The sequence below is a fragment of the Zootoca vivipara genome, chromosome 3 (assembly GCF_963506605.1).
Source record: "Zootoca vivipara chromosome 3, rZooViv1.1, whole genome shotgun sequence".
NCBI lineage: Eukaryota > Metazoa > Chordata > Lepidosauria > Squamata > Lacertidae > Zootoca > Zootoca vivipara.
The window spans coordinates 105,555,337-105,582,305 of record NC_083278.1 but is presented as its reverse complement, the minus strand read 5'-3'; the positions used below and the strand labels follow the sequence as shown (position 1 = coordinate 105,582,305).

At 44.8% G+C, this 26,969-nt stretch overlaps 1 protein-coding gene across 1 annotated transcript in view; it reads left to right on the top strand.

Annotated features, from left to right (window-relative positions):
* Positions 1–1,583: 1,583 nt before the first annotated feature.
* KCNK12 (potassium two pore domain channel subfamily K member 12) overlaps positions 1,584–26,969 on the top strand; it is a 42,684-nt gene continuing 17,298 nt past the window's right edge. Inside the window, exons 1-2 of the mRNA XM_035110671.2 lie at positions 1,584–1,837; positions 2,482–3,684. Of these exons, the coding sequence (XP_034966562.1) occupies positions 3,342–3,684 (343 nt within the window). The 5' untranslated portion in view covers positions 1,584–1,837; positions 2,482–3,341. The remainder of the gene's footprint in view (positions 1,838–2,481; positions 3,685–26,969) is intronic.

The following is a 26,969-nucleotide window of genomic DNA, read 5'->3' as shown; positions in this document are numbered from 1 at the left end:
TCCCAGCCTAACCTGCCTCACAGGGTTGTTGTAAGGGTGAACTTGGGGGGGGGGGCAGTAAGAACAATGAATGCCACCTGGAGCTCCTTAGAGGAAAGGTGGCATATAAATAGATAAATAGATAAATGTCACTACTAAATCTTATGACACGAGTCCACTTTTACGATCGGCTCTCACACAAGAATGCCCTCAAGAGTCTGCATTGTTGCAGCAGCAAGAATACATAGTCATATGTTGACAAAGGTATTTTGCCGGGGGTGCAGATCAGACTGCTGAATAAAACAAGTTTCCAATGGAATATTCGTAAAATTGTGCCTGCTTTTATATACAGAAGAGACACAACTAGATCTTTCCACCAACCTGCATCTACTGAGACATGGCAGAGCAACAGTTCCTTGAAACCAAGAAGGATGTCTCAGTTCCATCCCTGCCCCCCCGCCCCCCGCCCCCCCTTGACACATAGGCTGGAGGGACACAAGAAGTTTGAAGAGCTGAGGGGTATATAATAGAGAGGCATTGGCTGAATGCCTTTGGTGCACACCTGTATTTATTTTCTCCCATTATTCTCACTGGTTGAAGAGGTCTGCAGTTGATTTGTTTGTTTTGGAAATGCAAAACCTCTTGCACAGAGAAGACAGTGGTGCTGCCTTCTTTAGGTCTGTGAAATAATAATAATAATAATAATAATAATAATAATAATAATAATAGAATTTATATCCTTTGCTTCCTTCCCCCTCTCCAGCCCCAATGAGTCTGTCTGTAACTAGAGCTATTTGGAGATAGGTGGGTTGGTATTGGCTGGGTGAATAAGGGGTGACTAAATCAGTTTTTGTATTTCTCTGCAAAGCTGCGCTAGATAGATGATAGATAGATAGATGACAGATAGATAGATAGATGGATGCATGTAGGCTTAATTGAACCGCTGTGCATCAATTTATGCACACCTGTTGTTCCATCAAATCAATGTACAGTATGTTTATATGCAAACATATATGACAGGTATTTTGGTATAGTGACCTGACATAAGGCACAGACGCCAAGTCATCGAGAATGATTTCAAAAACTGTCCTGGACTTTCGACGCAGTGAAAAGTGACGCTCCTCTGCCCATCTGCAGGATATGAAGATACCAGCCCTCTTCCAGAACCAAGCGGTTTTTGTTCTGTTCTGTTTTGGGGTTTTTTTTTTGTGGCAGATCCTTTTGCTGTTGCTTCTGGAAATAATCCCGGCCCTGGACAGCCGCCCTCCACCTCCCAAAAAAATAAATAAATGACAACCTCGTGCATCAGCATCAAAAAAACGCCTGTCTAGCACAAACAGCAGGTCCAACAAGGAAAGACAGAAATAATAAAAAGAAAGAGCTCTCCCGGTTGGTGGCGAAGGCGGGCACAACCGCCAGCTTCTGGCCAGCCCCATTTGCTTCGCATTGGGCGAGCCGGCGCGCTTTGCAAGACCCAGATCCGTCGCGAGAGAAACGAGGAAGGGAGGCAACGATCGTGGATCGACTCGCAAGCTGGAGCTGGAACAGCCTCCCCCCGCTCGCTCTGCCAGCCCTTTGAGCTCAACTACAGGCGGGGACTGAGAGAGGGAGCGAGACTGGAGTCGCGGGCGCACGCGGAGCTGCAGTGCGCTATCCGTAGTGCTGAACAGCCGCACTGCCTTTCCCAGCTATTCTCCCCACCGCCAGAGCTGGCAATTCGGATCAAGTAGTAGAGGTGAGGGCGACCCATCAGCACCTCCAGCCAGGTTTACCGGAAGCCACTTCAGGAACGTTTTGGGGGCTTAAAAAAAGAACCTGCACGTTCCGGGGAATCAGAAGTACTTTGAAAAAGAAGATGGTGCGTGTTTGCTCACGTCTGGGTTAAAGGAAGCGCTGGGCTGGAGGCTGCGTTTGCGGGCTCCGGGAACTGGGGGGTGGGGTGGGGTGGGGAGAGGAGAGAAGATGAATGGCCAAACTAAAGCTTCTGAAGTGGAAGCGGAACGAGAAGTACCCAGGGGTAGTTCTGTTTGAATAAACAGAAAGGTAAAGGGGGGGGAGTAAGCTTGGTAAAGTACCATTTGCTTTTGGCACACTATGTTGTGAATTAAGTGTGGGTTAATCTGGAAGTGTTGTATAGAGGGCAGGTGGGTCATGCATTAAGGAAGGGGTCCAGCTGGATGACCTCCTGGTCCTTTTCTAGCCCCTTTAATTTTAGTCTGTTTTCTTCTTTAAATGTCTTCGTTTTGAAGTGCATGCCCAATAGTTGCTTGGTTTGGGAGGGTGAAATCTCTCTGTGTGTAAGGAGCAAGTCAGGTTCTTGGAGTGATACCAGCATGCTAAACAAAAAGAAAAGTCACCCCACCCCACAAGCGAATGCTCTGTTGCACATGCCAAGCATTTCGCTGAACAAAAATCCATTTTGAGCATAAAGATCTACAAAGAGGGATGAGGGTTAGTGATCTGAGACCTAAATAAAGCTTTGCTGATATCTCATTGATATAGGTCTTTCCAGCCCATGGGAGATGCCCTCAAAGTTGAAGCAAGTGAGAAAGGGAGAGGCCGGTTGGATGGATCAAAGTGACTTAAATACAGATTGGTGGTATCTCAATAAATGCTGTCTGAATGTACACTCTTGCAGCCTCCAAGATTGTATTGAAGGCAGCTGGCCTCTGTTTTCCTGCCCTTGCTTCAAGTAGCTTTTCAGATACATCTGGCACACAAGAAGGCAACTTCCACAAAGAATCTAGGAGACCCAACAGAGAAGAACTATCTATGTTGGTCATGTGTCATTGAATGAGTTTTATCTCCAGGCCCCCTCAACTAAAAGGGAGCAAGGAGTGGAGTGAGGGAGGATGGCCATTTGTAAAGAGATCACATACTCCATTGGGAATCCTTCAGGAAGAAGACAACACCAGATTCTGCCGGCCTTACCTACCATACCTCACTATTACTGAAATGGATTGAATGCATTTTCTCACTGCTAGCCTTTGGTTCAGATAACAGCAGGAATACAAAGAATGTGGCCAAGTGGAGCTATCTGGGTTGGGAAAGTAAAGCCATTTCTTACGCCAGTGAAGTCAAGAGGTCAACGTTGAACTGCAAGAATGACAGAACCCCCAGCATGGCTCTAAAAAAATATGTGTGCCTAGGGTGATGTGGGGGAGCCCTGTGGAATACAGATAGGTGGAATTCTGTGTTGACATTGAACATGACAAGCCAAGATTAATGACTCAGAAAAGAAAGCCATCCAAAGAAGGACCCAAGTTTTCCTCTTGGACTCTTTAACTGGGTGGTAGCTCCATGCCGGTGTCTCCAATGAGGTGTTGGCCGCTGTCCATCACCTCTATGGTGCTGAAATTTGGATGATGTCTATCAGGAGATCTCAGGGCTGCTGCTGCGTGTCGCATTTCAACGAGGACAATGGTAGGTTTGTCCTCTTAGCGGTGCTCATCATAGCATACCTGACAGCTGGAGCCACCATCTTCTCAGCCATTGAGAGCCCATCTGAAGCAGAAGCTTTGCAGCGTTGGAACTGGACCCTGCAGAACTTCAGCCAGATCTTCAACATTAGCCTCCCTGAGCTACGGGCCTTTTTAAGAAGTTATGAGGCAGCCATGGCTGCCGGCATCAGAGCAGATGCCCTCCGACCAAGATGGGATTTCACAGGAGCTTTCTATTTTGTGGGCACAGTAGTGTCAACTATAGGTGAGTCTCTCTCTCTCTCTCTGTCAAATGTCTAGAGTCTACACCACATTCTTAAGAAGTAAAAGGGCAATAATGTTGTTCACCACGTCATTCATAGATTCATCCATCTAAACACAAAAACTAAAATGCTTCCTACTTAGAAATGTGTGTATGTGTGAAGTAACATTGTTCCAAAACAGAGAAGCCTAGTGGTCTGAGTAGTTTGCAAGCTGATGCCATTTTGTACAGTGTTGTATAAGTTATTTTCAAATTATTTATTTATTCTCTTTCTTTCTTCACCAGAAGGTCTCAGGGTGGCTTACAGCATATATAAGCATAATATTATTTGAACAACAACAAACATTGATAACCCCACCCATAAGCCCAAAAGAATAATTCCAAATGTTGTACACCTTTCTATCATTTTATGTTTGCATTCTCATCTTCCTTTCTCCGCTCGCCTGCTACTTATTTTGCCTGCCCCCCCCCATTTTGGTATCCCAATTCCTTTCTCTTTCCTCCCCCCTGGATCTGTCCCTTTTTGTCTCTGTATCCCACCCACCCACCCAAACACTCATTCATTCTATCCACCCTTCCTATTTCATCAACGCCCCCCTCCTTTCTCATTCAGGTTGAAGTCCAATGTGAAATTCGAAGAATTTCTGTCTTATTAACATCTACGCTAAGGGTGTTTTCACGCTATGTAAGATCACATGAAGTGTTACTGTGCTTGCCACTATAAATATGGGAGACCCAATTTAAATCTAAAGTGCATTCTGTGCAACATAGGTTTGCATTCAGATCACCATTTTCATATGATTATATAACCATCCTTTTGATACATTATCAGGTGTGAGCTTTGGATCAGTTTGAATGTAAGCACACATTTTGGGTTGGGTTCGCCCCCCCTCCTGTAGTCCTACCTGCATTGCCAGGAAGTGCAAATATTGTACAAGAGTGTATCTGAAGAAGTGTGCATGCACACGAAAGCTCATACCTATGACAAACTTAGTTGGTCTCTAAGGTGCTACAAGAGGTTCAACTGCACTTTGTAGTGTCACTTCTGAAACTGATCTGCAGTGAGGAGGAGGAGGAGGGCATGGGATGGAGTTAAGGACTAGGCATGGACGACATTTGCAAAGATTGCCAGTGATCATACATATGGTATTATTTTGTCGTTGACTTCATTTCCCCCCCCCCCGCCCAAAAATGGGAAAGTGTGGGTTGAGCAACGCACACGTGTGTGCCCCTTTCAGAAATCCAAACAAACACAAACAGCTGCGACACACTTTAATGAAGTAGATGGGGTGAAGTTCAGAAGTGATGTGTGTTTCTCTTTCTAGAAAGCTTTCCTAAGTTGCTATAGCAACTGGAGTTTGGAAAGTGTTTGGAAAGTCAGGATGCCTCTGTTAAACACACACACACCACCACCACCACCACCACTGCCACCACCTGCCTTCTCCCTACTGTGTAAGTAGTTGTCTATATATTGGATGTGGAGCAAATTCAAGGGGCAGATTGGGGACAAATGGTCAAATTCCTGCTTCTTGCCTCAGTCCTTATATCCACCCAGGCTGCAGACCTAGGCCCATGGGATTCCATAGGTCTGGAGTCGCAGTGTAATTCAATCAATTTGTGAGTAAGCCTTACTGCAGTGGGACTTACTTCTGAGTAGATATGCACAGGTCTACTCTATCACTGCTGCTAAAGTATTTCCTTATTTTCCCCATGCCTAAGTTGAAACCAGATTGAATTGTCCTGAAACTCTATATCCGCAGAACTCTATGCAAAGAGATATTCTGGATTTCTCCACAGCCATTAGATATTCCCCTCCCTCCCTTCCCTTGCACTGATCCGCATAATTTATCTTACGATTGCCTCGGTGTGAAATCGAATTAAAAATGCATACTTCAAAGCAAGAAGTGAGTAAATAGCATCTGTTAAAAAAAATAGGATTCGGACTACTTTTGCAAGAACCTTTGTTTGCTTGTCATTTTTAGCCCGAGGACAGCCGTTTGCTCTCTCTGGTGTGTGGTTGTGTGTACGAGTTCTGAAATTTTGTGCAAGAAAACATGTGGAAAATTGATCTATAGATCAATTAGGATGCAGAGGCTAAATCAGATTTAGGGTCTGTGCACGTCACATTTGCTCAGCGTTCGCCCTGGGCTTTGCTAGTGTAACACAGGCATGCTTTTATGTCATGTCACCTGAAGATACATTTAACTATGTCTACGCTTCTCTGCAGAAGAGGGGCAGACAGGTGGAAAGGGGAGAAAATGGGGGAGGATGGGATTGCAGGGAGAGAAAGACGGGTGCGCACCCAATTTCAACGCCAGCCATGCTCACCCCAGCCCTAATTCCACCCACTTTGGGCATGCATTCTCTGTGTGTCCAACCCTCCAAGGGAATGTGGCCATAGCTCCAGAGAGCTTCTGCCTTGCACGCAGAAAGCCCCGACATCTCCAGGTAAATCTGCAAAGGACTCCCATCAGAAAACCTTGCAGAGTCAGTGTTGATACCGGGCTAGATGGACCCGTAGTCTAACTTGAGTTAAGGCAGATTCCTATGTTTCTACTACTACAACAAAAATGGTTCCTCCCCACACCCACCCACCCACAACCCCCTGGATAGGGAATGACTAAAAACGTTCCATTAATGGGCCCTGCAGGTCAGTCGAGGGTGAAGGGGTTTGATGAATGGCATTCTGAGGGCTGGTGGCTACTGTCTGCCGGCAACATCCCACCTGGAGAGAACAAGTTGCAATGATTCAATTGCAGCCCATGAAGAAGACATGTGTGAGGGTTTGTGTATGCAAATGTGTGTGTTTGCTGCTGGTTCGGGAGCTCCAAGAGCATGATATTTGCTTTTGAGATAAACTGATACTGCTTTAAAAACTAGCAGTCTCCATTGACATCTGATTCTCTCTCTCTCTCTCTCTCTCTCTCTCTCTCTCTCTCTCTATATATATATATATATATATATATATATATGACCAGTATATTCCTCTCATAAGCAAACAGGATCCATAAAAAGGTTGTCCTCCTGAGATATCCTATTGCTCAAGGAAGGGCTATGAAGCACTAGGTTAGGCCTGCTGAGAGATACCATCTGTCTCAACAAAGACTGCCCTTCCTTTCCTCTGCTGATTTAAGTCTAGCTCCTGCTTTGTAGTAGGTGTATAACTAACAGCAGCTGCAAAGATGCTGGTGGACGCTCGCTCATGGGATCACAGTATGTTGGTCCTGCAGATGGCTGCACTAGTCACCAATACACCCCTGGACACAATTCAAAGTTTTGGTGGTTACCTTTAAAGCCCTAGATGGCTTCAGTCCAGAGTACTTTATAGATTGCTTCCTACGCTCACCATGCTATCTTTTCCCTAAGAATGGAAAGAGAGGCCCTTCACTGTGTCTAGGATGGAAGGCAGGCAGGCTGGGACAAGAGACAGGGCCTTCTCAGTGGCTGCACCCAAATTATGGAGCACCTCGTCCCCTCACGTGCAGCCAGACCCTCTCCCTCACTGTTTTTCACCAGCTACTAAAGGCCTTTTTATTCTGATCAGTTTTTTGGGGGTTTTTTATGGGACAGAAAAATGCTTTTGTGATTTTTTTCAAAGAACTATTGATCCTGTTTCTTTTCTTTTCCGGGGAACAATGGGAACTGCAGTTCTGGGTAGGTAGGCAGAAATCTATAGCAGAGGGTGGTTAGCACCCTGCACTAAGGTACAAGGCCCAGGATTCCAGAGGGTACAATCCATGCAAGTTAAACTAGAACAAAATCAGTATTGATGTGTGGTGTAGACACACCTTCATGCTATCCCATGTTCTCTCTTCCTTAGTTCATTTTCCTACTGTTCCAGAGGCTAACGCTGTTTGGTGCCACTGGTGCAAGCCATCTCATGTCAGGGGCAAAGCCAGTTCATGGCTCCTCAGCATTTGAAGAGCAATGGCTTGCATTGCTCAGAGCAACCTAGATAAAGCGCAGGGTTCAAAGGACATTCTGTAACGCTGCACTTATAAGTAAGGATGTTGGAATTTATTGGTTTAATTTCATTTTAAGGGCTCGGGGCGAATTTAATGAATAAGGACGGATATGGATGTGAGGTGAAAGCAGGTTACATTCCCCTGGAACTCCTTTGACAGCAAGACTCCCGTTGTGTTCTTGAAACAGGGAATAAAAAGGTGGCTTTTTTGCTACTCACAGCGACTAGTACTTTGATTGTGAGTAATACTCATACTTCTTGCGATATCTCAGAAAGGCAGCGTCCTACACTGATGCTTTTTCTCATATGCATCTGGGAGCAATTTGACTATTGATGCACTTAACCAGTCAAAAGGTGGGTAATCCACCAATTTAAAACTATTTAAACAGATGACAGCCCCGATCATAATAAATACTTACTTTCAGTAATTGTGCCCACTCAACCTACTGTTTTGGTCCAAGCGGTTTGCAAGAAATATTAAAATGACCAATAAAGAAAACAGCGAAAAGCAACTAAAATTAATTAAAATTAACCACAAAAGAGGTCAAAACACAACCACACATGCCTGAATAGAACCACAGATTGTAGAGCTGGAAGGGACCCTTAGGGTCATCCAGTCCAACCCCCTGCAATGCCTAAATTAAAATGTTGCAAGGAGGCACCAGGAAGAATACAGCACACAGGCACCCACCTGATGTCAACAGATGGAGAGTTCCAAAATGTAGGTGCTGCCACACTGAAAGAACAATTTTGGAAGTGCAGAACAATACTTCTGCAGACCGAAGGCGTCGAGTGGGTGTATACGGGGTGAGTCGATCCCACAAGCAAACCGGCCCCCCATCTGTCGATGTGTTTTGTATGCCAATAGTGACACCTTGAACTTGGCTCAGTTGCAAATCAGCAACCCAAGCAGATCTCGGCTCTGCAGCATTCTGCACGAATTGCTGCTTCTGGAACTGGTTCAAGGGAAGCCCCACGTAGAGTGCACTGCAGTATTGTAACTTTGAAGTCACCAGTGCCTGAACTGTTGAAAATCAGGTGCCGAGAACACTGGAAGGAGCTGCTGGCTTTGTGTCCTGCTTGCGTCTAGCCATTGCTGTGAACGAGATGGAATCTCATCCTCACCCAGTAAGGCAGTTTTTGCGCTCTTAATGTTTCCCTGAGAAACAGGGAAGGCAGACCAGCATGAAAATGGAATGAAACACTATGCCAGTGATCCATCTCCCTTGAAAGTTCTGTCTTTTTCCGTAAGTGGCGCAGTTTTGCAATATACTTCCCCCCTCCCCCGCGGTTGAAATTGCTGCTCTGTTTGAACTGCTGCTGTTACAAATAGCAAAATTTCAGTTAACGCACAATCAATGCCACATTGAGTGAACACCTCATTTGGTAGTTTCAAAAATGCTTTTTAGCTTTATTGGGGCATTTTCCGGGTGATGTATTCCTTTGGGAAAGCCACAAATGGCGTTGAAAGCTGAAGAGGTGGTTTAAATTCATTTTGTGTCTCTTATCTTCCTTTTAAAAATTGTGAGGGTGCAAAGAAAACATGCCCATTAAGAACAAAAAAAGCATCATCTTCCTCTGACTGTATGTTTCAATCATATCCTCTGGTGCCTTCAGTCTAGCACTGCTGAGTGATTTACTTTATAAAATAATTACATGTTGTTATTATGATTGCCTTTTGAGTATGGCATTCAAACTGTGGCCCTAGCCAAATTATGTATACAAAGCAGTATTATTCCAGTTTAAACAGTTATTGCTTCCCTCCCCCCAATAATTCTGGGAAGTGTAGTTTGTGAAGGGTCCTTAGAGGCCTATTCCCCCCAAAGAGCTACAATTCCCAGAGTGGTTTAGCAATAAATCCCTCTTCCCGGGGAATTCTGGGAACTGTAGTTCTGTAAAGGGAACATGGTTCTCCTAATAACACTCAGCACCCATAGCAAACTATAGTTCCCATTATTCTTTGGGGGAAGCCATGACTGTTCAAAGCGGTATAATGCTGCTTTAAAAGTACAAATGTGTATTACAGGAGTCCAAACTGAGGACAAATTTCTGCACCTTGTTCAGATCCCCAATTTTTTACAGGAAGGACGGTTCAGACATGTTCATCACTTCATGAATGCAGCATCAGGAGACAATAGGGATGCCGAAGAACTCAGTTTCAATCCAAAATGAATTTATCCAGAACAAATTTCACAGATTAATCTGCGGATTGGAATGTAATTAACCTTTGGATTTTTGCACCTTTCCTAATTTTATAGTTACAAGTCTTGTCTCATAAAAAGTACCAAAATTTGAAAGTAGAGATAAAATACTTATGTAACTATTGGTATGGTTTTTTAAAGCCATAATGTGAAATTGACATGAACTGGTTACAGACTGAGCTGGCCACCTCTAGTGGCAACTTATATGTATTTTTGTATTCATTAAAATGTTATATCCCACAATTCTATACCACACAATGGGGGTCCTTGTGGCATCTCCCACCAAAGTATAAAAACAATTACAAATAAGATGACATTAAATTAAAACAGCAGCAGCAAATACGAAGAGGACAAAACTCAATTTTCCTTCTGAGCCAAAGGAACCTATGAATATTTTAAAAATAGAAGTCTTCCTCCTCCTCTAGAAATTTCTACACCACCCTGTTTACATACATATCAGCAGGGAGGAGGCCCCAGTGATGAGCCAGCAGAGATTTTAACAAGCAGGAATTTAAAAACTGTTGTGTCACTCAGCTTTTTCATCGTATCAGTTCACGTATCTGAATTTAGGACATTACAAGAAAACAGGGGGAAACGTCCTGATACAGGAGCCAATTTGGCAGTCCTGCCAGTGCATTTGCACCGCACCAACCTTCCTTCCCCCCACCTTCCCGGTAATCAACAGTGATCCACCTGCCAGGAAGCTAGTGTTGTGGCTCCACCCCATTTGGTGAACCATTGGGTGAACCCCATTTGGGTAGGTGGGGAAATGACCTGGAGGTTCTCCATTCCTGGTGTAAGCCATATACAGTATTAATGGTGCAAGTATATAAATAGGTACCACCCCGGCAGGAAGGTAAACGGCGTTTCCGTGTGCTGGTCTGGTTCGCCAGAAGCGGCTTAGTCATGCTTGCCACATGACCTGGAAGCTGTACGCCGGCTCCCTTGGCCAATAACGCGAGATGAGCGCCACAACCCCAGAGTCGTCTGCGACTGGACCTAGCGGTCAGGGGTCCCTTTACCTTTACCTAATATTAGGGAAAGACTCCAAGGGCGTTGGCTCCCTTGATTTTTCTTGGTCTAATTTTCAGCTTCGAGCTTCTGCTGGTTTTCGTCCGCAGTTCCATCTACCACTCCTAGCATCATTCTTGGATCTTGAAAGCATACTTGGCCTGGTTTTATTGGGAGCTAAGGAGGAGGTTTTGTAATTTACTTACAGGTTCTTCCTTAAGCCATTGTGGAGATTTTCTTCTTCTTCTGGTTTTACCAAGAGGAGGCTTAAATTCCTGCAAAGCCAGAGGCTGATTGAGGTTAACTTTACTAACTATGCTGAGGAGTTTAGTTTGGTTCCTGTGGCTGTTGTTCCCATTCTTGCACCTTGGTGCAATTCCCCTCCCCTTAACAATCTCTCATTTACTCTCTTAAGATCTTAGCAACTTTCCCTGTATTGTTCCTGCTTTGTGGGATTTATACCTTCATAATACAGTGGAACATTTCCACCGCTTTTGATCCTAGGATAGCTGGACTGCAGGGGGCAGTATTAAAAGTATTAAAAGAGATGCTGCAAGGAGAGTTGTTGTTTTTAGATACATTTCGTCTGTCATCTCCATATTATAATTGCTTCTTTAGTTTTGTTTTAATACAATGCATTGTTTATCACACCTTCATTGTTTTTAATGAATATTTATACCTTTTCACCATTTGCCTGCTATCTTAGCAAGTATTTGATTTCATTCCTTTGGAGTGGCTCCTGTTCTTTGGTCACTATCCAAATGCTTGCTGGAGCAAATTAATAGAGAGGGAATCGGGAACTCACTTTTAATCCTTCCGTACAGAGTAGCCACCAGCCGTCAAGGCCCATTAAGTGGGCTCTTCCGGTAACAAAGTTCAGCATGTTTCCAAAGAGAAGACTTGCAATAAAGTAATTGGAACCCTCTTTATGGAATCCCACCAGATTGCCTTCAGCTAGCAGCATTGTTATCCAATTCAGCTCATGACGCAGAGTCTCAAGATCGTGTTTTGACAAATTCAATGAAAAACAAAATAATAATAAATGATAGCTTTTTGCTGCACACGAGGGCTTCTGGAAGTGTTCTTAATCAATCACGCAGTTAATCACCAGGGAGCAAAAGAAAATGATGGATATAACTGTGTTGATTAATATTGCCATATTTTAAAACACTGAATAATTTATTTGCGCTTCAAGCTAGACACATTTATAGTGCAGATTACACTCTGGCAGCCTTGTCACGGCTAAAGGAAAGGATCACAATGACAGGGCTTGACATGCCAGTGCTAGGGCATGAACCCAGTTCTGTTGCCAGCACTGCGGCAGCAGTCGCGGCCAGTTTTGCACCAAATATCACCCACTCTCCCACCTCAAACTAATGAAAAAGTGGCATGCAAGGGAATTTAATGCTTGACAGTGCTATTGCAAGGACAAACTAGCTCTGTATTTACTTTGGACACTGGGTAGTGAATTGTTTTTATTGGTTCAAGGGCTGGATTTCTCCTTGATCCACGCTCCAGGGTCACAAGTTCCCTACCCATGCTCTATATTATGCATAGTGCTTAAATGTTACTGCACTACAACTCCCATCATCCCTAACCGTCGGCCAGGAGAGGAGAGTGCTCTTGTGTTCAGCTCCTATATGAGAGTTTCTCACAGGCCTCTGGTTGGCCACTGTGAGAACAGGATGCTGGACTACATGGGCTTGATGCAGCAGGCTCTCTCTCTTCGAATCATAGATTCATAAAATTGTAGAGTTCATAGAATCATAGAGTTGGAAGAGACAACAGGGGCCATCCACTCCAACCCCCTGCCAAGCAGGAAACACCATCAAAGCATTCTTGACATATGCCTGTCAGGCCTCTGCTTAAAGACCTCCAAAGAAGGAGACTCCACCACACTCCTTGGTAGTAAATTCCACTGTCGAACAGCTCTTACTGTCAGGAAGTTCTTCCTAATGTTTAGGTGGAATCTTCTTTCTTGTAGTTTGAATCCATTGCTCCATGTCCGCTTCTCTGGAGCAGCAGAAAACAACCTTTCTCCCTCCTCTATATGACATCCTTTTATATATTTGAACATGGCTATCATATCACCCCTTAACCTTCTCTTCTCCAGGCTAAACATACCCAGCTCCCTAAGCCGTTCCTCATAAGGCATCGTTTCCAGGCCTTTGACATGGGCCATCTAGTCCAACCGCCTGTGAAGCAGGAATCTTTCGCCCAACATGGGGCTTGAATCCGCAACCCTGAGATTAAGAGTCTCATGCTCTACTAACTGAGCTATCTCAGGTCAATGGCTCTTCCTACTTTCTTTTGGGGCTGTACTTCAGGAACATCTGAAGTGCCAAATGTTCCCCACACCAGCTCTATAGGTTGATTGTGGGAAGGTTTTGCTTGCACTCACCTAAAATCTCTTACGAGTCGACTTAATCAAAAACTTTAGCTAAGGGTGAAAAAAAGGGCAGTTACTCCATGAGCTGCCTTGCCTAGCATAACAGAATGGGGGGAATTAAGGCAATATTTGGACTGTACTGCTGATTCTTATATCTACGGTAGTTGTAGCACTTCAATATCTCTGTGCAGTGCTAATACTTATAGGTCCGTGATTGTTTTGGCCTTCAGCTAAGACCACAAACCTGAATGGTTTGGTATTTTCGGGAGGCTGAGCTGAGCTGAATGTTCTACATCAAACATTTTCAGTTTTAAAGAAAAAGTACTTGGGAGAGTGAATGTTTCATTGAAGGCCCCTCGTTTTTCATGGCTCTGACAGCAATAGCAGCTGCTCTCCCCAGTGTTGCTCAGTGTATCGCCTTGTTGTTTTTCATATACCTGTATTTGTACAGTGCAGATTGAGGCAGAAAGGGAGTTATCATCACTGGCTTCAGACACCGTCATGTGGTGGAGTCTCCTTCTTTGGAGGTCTTTAAGCAGAGGCCTTGGCCAGTAAAGCAAGATGAGCGCTGCAACCCCAGAGTCGTCCGTGACTGGACTTAACGGTCAGGGGTCCCTTTACCTTTAAGTCTCATGGAACTGTGTCCCGAGTTGCAAACAAACAGCACAATCTTATGCTTGTCTCCTCAGGAATGAGCCCTGCTGAGTTCCATGGGGTTAACTCACTAGTGAGTCTGTGTAACACTACAGCCTAAGTAAATAGATTTATTTGCAATGCTGCAAATGGGAGTGCACATTTGCAACACTCAAGGCTGCTCCTTGGCTTTCTGAATTGCAGCTCGTCATGTAGTTGCCTCTGAAAGGTAATACTGCTGAATATACATCTGTCTGGCCCGCATTGCTTTTCTTGTGTGGTGCTGCAGAATCATTATTGGAAGTCCTTCATAATGATTAAGTGAGGGGAGGCTCCACTGTTATGCCACTTCCTTGCCTAAAGAACAGAGTGCAGGAGTGGACCTTGGTAATATGGCATCCTGTGCAATGCCAAAATTAGACATCTACCCACCCACCCATTGCTCGCACTGCCTTCCTAAACCCCAGTAAGCGAGGTGCTGGGCTTTGGGAATCATAGAATCATAGAGTTGGAAAAGACCACTAGGGCCATCCAGTCCAACCCCCTGCCAAGCAGGAAACACCATCAAAGCAAAGAGGGCCAAGGGTAAGAGGGCCAAGGGCTCAGGCAGGGTCCTAGAGCCCCCCTGTTTCCTTCCCAAAGCTCGACAAGCACTAACTCAGGCATAGGCAAACTCGGCATTCCAGATGTTTTGGGACTACAACTCCCACTATCCCTAGCTAACAGGACCAGTGGTCAGGGATGATGGGAGTTGTAGTCCTGAAACTTCTGGAGAGCCGAGTTTGCCTATGCCTGCGCTAACTAGTCATTGGGAAAGAAACAGGAGGGCCCTCGGACCCTGTCAGAGCTCTTGTGCCTCCTTTCCAAAGCAAGTGATTACTAAGCTTTGGGAAAGAGGCGGGAAGGTGCCCCCTCAGCATGTGGGGGGGGGGAACCGGTCACAGTCTCCTAAATCTGCCTCTGCAGAGTGACAGGGATCCCGGACAAGCAGATGCTATTGAGCATTCTTGACAATTATTTCCAGCAGTAGCAGGATGAGAAGAAGCCATTCATTTGCCCTCACATCATGGTATGTGTTCACAAGGATTTTCTTCACGGGCTCTGACGGAAATCAGATACAGAGCAAAAAGAGCAACAGCCAAACCAAAATTCAATTCTGTTTGCTGCTCATCCATATGAGGTTCTTGGCATGCCAGCTGCTGTTATTGTCACTCTGTGATCAAAGGATCAGTCTGCTGGATGCTATTAGTCATGGCTACTTTTCTGGGGGGGGGGTCAAAACAAAGGAGGAGTTTAAATTCTGCTGGTGCAGTAAATATGGACATGGTTTGGTGCCAGCAGAGAGCAATTTGGAGCCCAGAATGAAAATGCAACTTCACATCCCATCTGCATCCAAAAGACACATCTAGACAGTGCAACAGGGCCTGCACAATATTATTATTAGATTCACGTAAGTTAGCCATGCAGGTGCCTGATCCTGTACTATGAAGATAGCTGCTTTCATTTGTATGCCACTTTCCCACACAAATGTGCCCTAAGTGGCTCTATCACAAAAATAGTCTATTTAGCTCAGTTTTGTCTGCACTGGCTGGCAGCAGCTCTCTAGTGTTTCAGACAGGGGGACATGCCCAACCCTACCTAGAGATGTTGCGGATTGAATCTGGGACCTTCTGCATTCAAAGCAGATGCTCTCAAGGCTTCATTACAACAACAGCCTACTGTCAATTCATTGCAAAATATAGTCATCCAAATAACTTTACTCTACCTCAGAGCTTTCCAAACCGTGTGTCGCGACACATTAGTGTGTCGGCTGCAGTGTGTAGGTGCGTCACACCAAGGGCGTACCCACCACGGGGCAAGTTAGGGCAGCTGCCCTACTCTAGAAGCCAGCTGCCCTTTCCCCTTTCCATAACCCATCGCACTTTCTCCTCTCCCCCTCCCACTATCGAGCTGCAAAAGCGGTGGGGTGTAAACGTAAGAGACGGAGGGAAACAGCGCACCCGGGGGATGGGGCGAGCTGCCCAGAGGGGCGACCAGTGCCGTGGGCAGGGGGGCAGGAGGGGGCAATTGCCCCCCCCAGAAGCAAAAGGCTAAGGGGCGCAGCGTGGCAGCCCCAGGCTCCGGCTCCCAGCGCAAAGCTCCAGAGGCGCGAGGGGAGCGTAAGCGGAGGAGCGCTAAGCGGGAGCGGGGAGTGTAAGTGGAGGAGGCAGCCACAGGCTCGCGTTCCCCGCGCACCTCTGGAGCTTCGCGCCGGGAACGGGAGCTTGGGGCCGCCTCCTCGGAAGACCTGGGAGGTGCGGAGGAGGCAGCCCCAGGCTTGCGTTCCCCGCGCGCCTCTGGAGCTTCGCGCCGGGAACAAGAGCCTGGGGCTGCCTCCTCAGAAGAGCTGGGAGGACGCAGGCCACGTAGCCCCGCCCATATTCCCACTGTGGCCCCTCCCCTCCCGCCCCTTGCCCCCGCCCCTTGCCCCCCCCTAATTTTGATCCTGGGTACGCCCCTGCGTCACACAAACGCTCCCTGCGTTCTTCCTGGGGCTGGAAAGAAGGGATGAGTTTAACCTCCGGTTTGCTGGTAAAACTGAATTACTGTCAAGGCTTCAGGGAAGCCTCCGTCTCACAGTGGGATGCCAAGAAACAGAAAAACAAGAAGAGTTCTTACCAGGTAGTTTATTCAATATTCACACAGAGAGATGAAGGAATGAAGTCTCTCTTAGTTAATGGTGTTGCTCCAAGTAAAGTCCCACCCTCTCAGTCCCTCCTATTCTACGTCACCCCTGCGCCGGCTGATCTGTGCTTTCTGCCTCTGAGTTTTCTGTTCTATTACTCTCAAGGCACGCCTTGTTCTGGGAGGGGCGGGGTCAGGAATGCTTTCAAGAGACACTGAGTCTTTTAGCTGTCTCTCCACTGGTGCTTCTTCTTCCTGCTGCTCTCCCAATATTTACCAGCTCCTCCCCTCTGCAGCCTCTGAACTATGACCTTCTGCAAACCACTGTTCTAACTCTATACTGTCCTCCTCTTCTCTGGAAGATGCAGGAAGGGGGTGTGTGGTTCCCATCGTCCCTCCTCAGTCCAGCCAACTGACATTGGCTGTGTTGTAAAATGAGGCACGTCTAAAAAGTGTGTCAGCAACATGAAATGTTTGGGAAGCTCTGCGCTAGCTGGATCAAAGTGATGATGGAGATGTTGCTTATGGGTGGACTGAACAAAATCTTCCAGCATATCTATCCTTGGCTGCAGCTGAATGCAGAAGGCAGCTCTGAGAAAAACAGGGATGCCATCAATCCACAGCATCCACTGGTATCTAGGCTGCACCACCGTTGTCAGTTTGATTTTAGAGAAAATAAAAATTGCAGGGCAGGATGATAAATGTGTTGTGAAAGCCACTAGGTTAGTTTCAAAGTCAGACGCAGCTGTTACTCAAGTTTACAGGTCCATAGTTCATGTTCCTCACTTGCAGAGCCAGGAAAAGGTGACCGTATCAGGACAGCAATCTCCAATTCTCCCCTGGCCTTAAGGCCAAACAAGATGTACTGGGACAGCCACAAGTAATCAAATGCCTACACTGTTCACTTATAAACCTTGGGGGTGAGATGGGCAACCATATTTCTATCAAGGGTAGGGATTGGCGAATGTGTCAACTTCAGTTTCTCTCGGTTTGGCACTTTCCCCCATCTCAAATTCAGTTCTCCATGTTTTCCCATCAGTTTGTAGTTTTTTAAAAAAGCTCTCCTGAAAATTGGTCAGCATTTTTGTGTGAATTTCCTCCTTTTCATATGCAATTTTCTCTAATACACACACTTCTTGAAAAGCCATTTCCCCTAATATAATGCACTTTTGTATGTTATCTTCACTACTAAATGTATTTATATGCACACTTTACCCTAGTATATGGATTTTTGCACGCATTACTTGGCTAGAGATCTGCATTGCAAAATTCAGAGACGCGTGAATTTTGTTTTGCTTCGCAAACCTTTCAGGAGGTGCAGAATAGGTAAATTTGCTTTTAACTGAATAGAATTTCTCCTGACACTTCAAATTAGGAGTCGAACCAAATAAGCTGAACCATTTCTGCCAGTGTGTACCTGCTTTCTTGGTTACTGAACATGCAACTCTTTGCCCTAACCTTTGAAAATGGATTTGGGTGTCCTCCCTGTAATATATTGTATGGGTTTTGTTGACATCCATCTGTCTCGGGAGACAATAGAGGAGTGTGCCTTGGGCGGGTGAGGTCAAGCTGCTGGGCAGTTGCAGCACCTGCTGCTGCTGTCGAGACTGATATGGGAGAGACATGTTTTGTTGCAGCTGGGGCAGATAAAGACATCCAGTTGTGCCAATGCAGATCCCCCATGGCATTTCCTCTTTCTGCGTTGTTCCCAGCAGTCATTTCTCCTCTGGTGACTGCTGTGGATACACAACTTGACTGCCTGTATCCAGGCACTGTGGTTGTCTGCAAGGGATTTCCACATGGCAGGGTTGATGTTGCCAATCTTCATGTCATATTTGGAGACATCTTTATAACACAGAGTCTGCAAGGGATTATATGGATTATGGATTGGATTATGGATTGGGGGTTCTGGGTGGGCTTGTTTTTACTGTTTAAATTGTGTTTTTCTATGCTGTTTTATCTGTAATCTTCTGGGGAAGGGTGGGTAGGGATTACAAATATTACAACTACTACTACTACTAATAATAATAATAATAATAATGTGATGATGAAGCAATGGAGCACCATGTAACAAGTGAAGAGGCTAAGTTTAGCTTCCTTCACCTGTATGCTCCATTTCATGTAAATAATAATAATATAAATACTCTCCTACCTCCTGCCCCGGCCACTCATACACCATATACCAATTGGGCACCCACATAAAATATTTACTTTATTTCATATAATGTGTATACCACTTGATTGTTTGAAAAACAATAGCAACAACCCTAAAAGTGGTGTACAAAAAGAATAAAACAATGAATTTTTTTTTAAAAAAATAATAATTAATTTTTATTGAGTTTCATTTCTCATAAAGGTAAAGGTAAAGGGACCCCTGACAGTTAGGTCCAGTCACAAACGACTCTGGGGGTGCGGCGCTCATCTCGCTTTACAGGCCGAGGGAGCCAGTATTTGTCTGTTCCGCAGAGTTTTTCCGGGTCATGTGGCCAGCATGACTAAGCCGCTTCTGGCGCAATGGAACACTGACACCACAGCAGCGCATGGAAACGCCTTGCCGCCAGAGCGGTACCTATTAATCTACTTGCACTTTTGGGGGTGATTTCAAACTGCTAGGTTGGCAGGAGCTGGGACCAAGCAATGGAAGCTCACCCCATCACAGGGATTCGAACTGCCAACCCAGGCATCCCCAAACTTCGGCCCTCCAGATGTTTTGGACTACAATTCCCATCATCCCTGACCACTGGTCCTGTTAGCTAGGGATCATGGGAGTTGTAGGCCAAAACATCTGGAGGGCCACAGTTTGGGGGTGCCTGCGCCAACCTTTTGATCGGCAAGCCCAAAGCTAAGTGGTTTAGACCACAGCGCCACCCGTGTCCTATCTTTTCTCATAACAAATATCAAATAACATAACTAAACATACATTTTCCAATTTCCCCCCTCCCTATTGACTTCCGTCGACTACCATTTCTGGTTTATCACATCAAATAATAAATTCTGCTGTTTGCATACTGTAATATGTTGTCACATTGTTGTACTTGAATAAAACAACGAAATTAATAGTAAAACCAGTTTAAAGCAACTGTATCAATAGGCAGCGAGTTCCGAAGTTTGACTGCTGCCAAACTAAAATATCAATTTGCTTGAGTATAATTTGAGTATTATGTGGAGCCAGTTCCATCGATTGAGGTGGTCAAGTGGGATGTGGCAACTTCGCAGGCAAACGGGTCCCAAGCTTTATATAATCATAGTAACAGCTTGAATTTGGCTTGGCAGAAAATCAGCAATGAGCAAAGGTGTTACATATGGACAGGGTCGGCAATTGTGCTGCAGTATTCTGCACTAACGACAACTTCAAGCACGAGGGAAGTCGCACAAAGAGCGCATTGCAGCAAAAAACACATAGCTGCTCCATCATGTCTGATTTGACCCTTGGAATGAGCTCTGCCAACCCCAAGAAAACCTTTGCATTGCTTTCAAAGCCTGAACTCCTTCTTCTCGTAAGCGAAAGTCACTCCCACTGAAATGACTGCAAACATGCCTTCATTCAATTTAAAGAAAATCTGAGCGAGGTCTCCTTAGCTCATTATGGAAGCTTGACAGCATCCTTCTAGTGATTAATTCTGAGAAGCTGTTACAATTTCCATGGCTCTGCGTTCTAGGACAGTCACCTCCTCGCCTACACATATTCTCACTGACATCAAGGCTGGAGCTACCCATTCCCCACCTGGTCTTCCCCTTCTAATGCTAAATGCAGGAAATGCAGTGGACACAGTGTATCTTAACTTTAGTAAGGCTTTTGACAAAGTCCTCCATGATATTCTCGCGAGGAAGCCAGTAAAATGTGGGTTGAAGGAGGTAACTATAAAGCCTTGCTCGGGATAAGGCTGCTTCTTGTGCTCCTAAATGAAATAGGTACTCTAAGAGGAGGCTGGTGGTCCATTAGGCTTCCAACCAGTGAACTTCTTCCACCCACCGATGCTAAAATAAATGTAAAGATCTGGCAGGCGTCTCCCTTCTTCCCAGCAATACTCTGTGGAGGAAACGGATGACATCGAACAAGTGTTAGGAAGTTATGAATTACAGGATTATAAATCCATCATGAAGGATGATGGGGAACAGTTTGTCTTGTTTGATGAAAGGATTATAGCTCCATGGTTCAAAAGGAGAAGGAGAAGCATTTCCTCTCCTGCTATTCCCTTTAATCCACAAAATAACAAAATGACACCCACAAAAAAAAAACAACCCTAAAGACCCCCTATTATTGTCAATTTTAGGGCTCTATAAAGCCCACACAATCCTCCTCTCTTTTCCAAACACCGACCTATCCTCTGCTGTATTAGATATACATTTTTAAATGTGGGAGAGTGGTGTGTGTGTGTGTGTGGTGTGTTTTTTTAAAGCAATTTGCAAGGCATTGCCCGGAAAGCTGCAGACTGGGTTGGGTTTGCTTCGCACATCTTCTCCTAGACATCTCTGTGTTTGGAATGGTCCCACGTCCTGCAGGAAATGACAGTCTCAAACAAGACAAGCGCTCACTCATTCCGAAAGACATTAGAACAGCTCAATGGCAGGAAAAATGTTGATGTGATATTTAAAAAGTACTCTTGACATTTGAAGTGCTCGATTTTTTCCCCCTCCTTATGAAATTATATGTTTTGCTTAGTGCACTCCTGTTCGGAAGAGAGACTGGAGATGTGATATTTTTCTCTCTCTCTCCTGTGATGGCGAATTCTAACTGCAGGAAAGTTTTATGGGAATGTTAGGGATGTGGATTAGGATATATTATTAGATAGATCCTATCCAAGCTTGTGTTAGCAAGCTTCCAATATTAGCAGAGTGACATTCCCCTTTTGTGCGCAGCAAAGCATGTGCGTTAGATTCGCTAGAATCTCTATAACAATATTACACTTTATAGTTCAATATTACACTTCCTGGCAAAGGTCCCCTTTGTCCCTCTTAAAAGAAATACACAACACAGTGTTTATAAAATAAGATAGAGTTTACTTACAGTTTCATCCTGAGTTACAGCATAATCTCAGAAAGGCAGGCTTGCTTAGAAAAGTTACAAGTATATATACATCTAGAGACTACTTAGTAAAGTAAGACTCCATTTGGTCTCACTCTTGGCTGCAGGCCTAGAGTGAGAACCATGCTAACTAGAGATTCTCTTGAGATGTGTTCCCATCGAAGGAGGAAGTAGCTAAGAGAGAGAGTGATTGCAGGCTAGGGGCTTATCTAATCCAACTCATTTGCATGTCTGAGGGAACAGGAACTGACCTGTAGTCAGGTGTACCTCCAGGTGAGTTCCTGTTAGTGGACACTCTAGGAACTGTTGTGACTTGTCTGCCCCAGTGTTCCATCCCACAAACCCCTTCTCAGGCAATTCACAACATTCATTACATACAAAACAAAACATAAGCAACTTTATTCAACCACCCAAGAGTCCCAGCTTGACACGCAGGTTCTGGAAACTCTGTCTTGGCAGGGGTTTTGTTAGGATGTCTGCTGTCATCTCCGATGTGCAGCAGTACGACAGTTCGACAAGTCCATCTTGTATCATCTGGCGAACGTAGTGGTACCTGACCCCAATGTGTTTTGAGCATGCTAGGAACTTCTCATTCTGCGCCAGCTTTAGACAGCTTTGGTTGTCCTCCAGCAGGCTTATAGGTTCCTTTCTCTCCACGCCAAAGTCTGTTAGGAGTTGGTCCAGCCAGGAAATCTCTCTGCACGCTTCTGTAGCTGCAACATAAAGCTATACATTTCTGTTTATAACTGCCCCATGTGATAGCTCCGCCCCCATACATAAAGACATGCCCACTTGTGGATTTATAATCAGAATTATCACCCGCCCAGTCAGCATCAGTGTACCCAATGAGCTTAGGGTCACTGACAGCTGGTAACTTTAATTTACAATCCATTGTACCCTTAAGATATCGAACCACCCTCTTCACACCAACCCAATCATGCTCAGTGGGACTACTCACTTTCCTGCTGAGAATCCCTACTGCATTGGCTAAATCAGGTCTGCATGTGGTAACTAAATACAAAAGTTTACCAATTGCTGAACGATACTCTGTGTTGTTTGGCAGCAGCTTCGAATCCTCTTGGTTCTTTAAGAAGTCTGTAGCCATCGGGGTGTCGACGGGTTTTGCATCCTGCAATTGCATACTCTCCAACAGTTCAATTATCTTTTGCTTCTGATTAAGTAGAAATGAACCATCCTGTTCTCTTTCCACTTGAATCCCGAGGTAATACTCAACTGGTCCTAATTCCTTCACTTGCACTTCCTTGTTGAGGTGCTGGACTACATTTTTATAATCCCTGTCATTTGACGTTGCGATTAAAAGGTCGTCAACGAAGGCAAGAATATAAGAAAATTGTCCATTACTCTGCTTAGTGTACAAACACTTGTCAGCTTCACCTTGCTTGTACCCAAGTTTCACCAGCATTCCATGCAATTTCAAGTTCCAGGCTCTGGCTGCTTGTTTTAAACCATACAGTCCCTTTTGAAGCTTGCAAACCAAATGTGCCTCATTTGGCTTTATAAAACCTTTAGGCTGCTTCATGTAAATTTCTTCAGAAATTTCCCCATGCAAAAACGCAGTAGCTATATCGATGTGTTTCACCTCCATCCCTTTAGATGCTGCGATGCTTAAAAGTAATCTTACGCTACTGTATCTCACTGTCGGTGCAAAGACTTGGTCATAGTCGTGGCCATATTGCTGTGAAAAACCTTGTGCCACTAGTCTTGCTTTGTAACGTTGCACCTCCCCTTCTGAACCCCTTTTAACCTTGAACACCCATTTGCTCCCAATTGCTTTCTTACCAGCAGGTAATTCTGTGAGTGTCCAGGTCTTGTTCTTGTGCAGTGCGTCAATCTCCTCCTGCGCGGCTTTCCTCCAGAGACTGGCTTCGGTGGCTGGCATCTGCTCTACCTCTTCCCAAGTGGAAGGTTCTGGTGGAGACGCCGACCCTGCAAAGTAGGACAGTCGTAGTGGCGGAACGCCCTTGTTGGTTCTGGATGAGCATCTGACCTCTGGTTGTGCAACCGCATCAGCATCCTCATCCTCCTCCAACGCTGGCATGTCCACGTACAGCTCCTCCTCTTCGTCTCTGGTGCCGCCAGGGGTCTGGACCTCTGCGTCTTCTGGGGTGTCGCCTGTAGGGGGTGTTGTGACACTAGAAGGTATATTAGTTCCTTGTGCTAAAGGAAAACTTATAAACTCTTCATCTGGTGACTCTCTAGAACAGTCAATAACAGTGTTCTTTGTATCAAACTTTCCTAGTTCATCAAAATGAACCACATGGTATGGGTCTGCTCTGCCACTCTTTGGATCTAGAACTCTATATCCCTTTCCTCCAGGAGCATATCCAACCAGGATACCTGCTTTTGCTCTGGAGTCAAGCTTGTGTCTGCGCTCTTTGGGCACGTGGTAATAACAGACACTTCCAAACACACGTATGTGCTGCAGACTTGGGACTCTCCCGTGCCAAAGTTCAAATGGTGTGCGTTCTGCACCCTTTGTAGGCAATCTGTTTTGCAAATAAATCGCCGTATTCGCCGCTTCACCCCATAGCTTCTGTGACAAGTTGGCCTCTTTTAACATGCACCTTGTCATCTCCATAATAGACCTAAACTTTCTCTCAGCAATGGAGTTCTGTTGAGGCGTGTAAGCAACTGTAGTTACATGTGCTATGCCTTCTTGTGCCATGATGGCCTTCATCTGCCGTGAGCAAAACTCTCCACCATTATCCGAAATTAAGGTGGAAGGAGCTCTCTGGAATTTGTTCTTCACCATGTTTAAGTACAGTTTGAACAATTCCGGTGTCTGACTCTTTTCTTCTAGAAAATATCCAACACAATATCTTGAGAAGTCATCTATAAATATCAGAATGTACTTATTGTTTCCTAGGGAAGGTACATTCAGCGGACCACATAGGTCAGTATGAACAGTGTCCATGACTTTTGTGCTTCTCTTCTCTGTACAACGTGGGAAGGAAGGCTTGACTGCCTTTTCAGTTATGCAAGTTGTACAGTTTGGCATTGGTGTACTGCAATTCTTTACCTGTAGACCTTTTACCAGATTTTCCTTCTGCATTTTCAGGATAACGTTGGTGTCCCTGTGTCCAAGCCTTTTGTGCCAGAGTTCCAGATCTGGTTGATCCTTTCTGCTGGGTTGTGCAACCCTTGCAGACTCATTCTCTGAAATATCAATCTCATACACATCATTGATTAGTTTGGCTTGAATAAACACTTCACCATCTTTTATCACATTGCATTGTCCATTTTTAAATATAATTTCAAAACCTTTCTTGTCCAAGCTAGACACACTTATTAGATTACAGTTCAGCTTTGGTGCATACTTAACATTACTCACTGTAGTATCAAAAGACTCATTGTTCACTTTGAAATTCAAGTTCAAAGATCCTGCACCTATTGACTTTATAACATTTCCATCAGCAATTTCAATCTCAGACTGTTTATTATTGTCTATTTCATTGAAATATTCCCTTTTATAACAGAAGTGGCTGCTTGCTGCACTGTCCAGAAGCCACTTATTGCGCTTTCCTTCACAGCTCTGGAAAGCTACATTTCTTTCTTGCAATATCATTGCACGCCCATGACCCCCCTTCTTTTCGCCTTTTGGTGGAAAGGGGCGGGATTCATTCTTTGTAGATGCTCCATACTTGCGCTCAATATCCTTTAAGATTTGCGCTGCATCATCTCTGCTATTAATTGACGTTAGATGCTTATTGCGAAGTCCACTCAAAATTATGTGTCTCGCCTCGCTGTTCATGCGTTTCCAAGTTGCTATCTTTGCTAAATCCTCTTCTGTTTCGCCAGTAGGCATAGGATTTTCAATGGCATCCAAAACATTCCTTGCATCTAAAAATGCTATCAGGCGTTGTTTCCAAAATACGTAATTGTGGTCATCTAAAGCCATTAATCCTAGGTTAACTCCACTATCAAAATCTGCAAAAGCCATCTTGGAATCTCAAAATTCTAAAAATTTCTCAAAATTCTAAAATTTGCCAAAAATTCCAAAATCAAAATCTCTAAAAAATATCTCAAAATGCAAAATAATCTTCACTGCCTCTGAGTTCTCAGTGCTGTAAACTCTGAGGGAGGGGAGGGGTAGCTAATCCCCTAGGCACACTGGAGAACAATAGACCATGTGCTCACCAGGAAGTTCTAACTGAAAAAATCCTACTCAGTTCAAAATCACAATCCAAAGCAATCCTTCAAAAATACACAAAAATACGCAGTCCTGGGCCGTAATAACCCTTTATGGGAATGTTAGGGATGTGGATTAGGATATATTATTAGATAGATCCTATCCAAGCTTGTGTTAGCAAGCTTCCAATATTAGCAGAGTGACATTCCCCTTTTGTGCGCAGCAAAGCATGTGCGTTAGATTCGCTAGAATCTCTATAACAATATTACACTTTATAGTTCAATATTACACTTCCTGGCAAAGGTCCCCTTTGTCCCTCTTAAAAGAAATACACAACACAGTGTTTATAAAATAAGATAGAGTTTACTTACAGTTTCATCCTGAGTTACAGCATAATCTCAGAAAGGCAGGCTTGCTTAGAAAAGTTACAAGTATATATACATCTAGAGACTACTTAGTAAAGTAAGACTCCATTTGGTCTCACTCTTGGCTGCAGGCCTAGAGTGAGAACCATGCTAACTAGAGATTCTCTTGAGATGTGTTCCCATCGAAGGAGGAAGTAGCTAAGAGAGAGAGTGATTGCAGGCTAGGGGCTTATCTAATCCAACTCATTTGCATGTCTGAGGGAACAGGAACTGACCTGTAGTCAGGTGTACCTCCAGGTGAGTTCCTGTTAGTGGACACTCTAGGAACTGTTGTGACTTGTCTGCCCCAGTGTTCCATCCCACAAGTTTCATCTTTTTCCCTCCGTGGAGACAGGCTGGAATACACCTGCCAGGTCCTTTTAAAAAGCGCCGTTTGTATTAATTAATACAAACATTCGGAGCTAATGGTTTTCCAGCCAGGGACAAACAAACATGACATGATGCAAAGCAACATCAATATAATCTATTGTACCGCGTTTTATAGCAGTAGCAGATGGCATGGCAGGGTGGAGGCACCCTCCTCACCTGCTGACAGGTGAGTTACTGCTGCTTAGCAGGAGGAGGAGATGGAGGAGGGAGGCAGCCAGCAGGGAGAACGGCGCATGAACTGCTCTGGCTGATGCACTGGGCTGGTTAAGCAATCTATGGCTTTCTAAACTGTAGGGAGGGTGTTTTTATTTGTTACGATGGTCTGTATTTTTGTGATCCTTGGAGGACAGGCAGTATAGACACTTAATAAATCAATAAATAATTTTGCCCTGTGCCACCTTTTCCCCTTCCCAGTAAGCAGCCACATGCCAGGAGGTCAGGAAGTTAGGGACACAC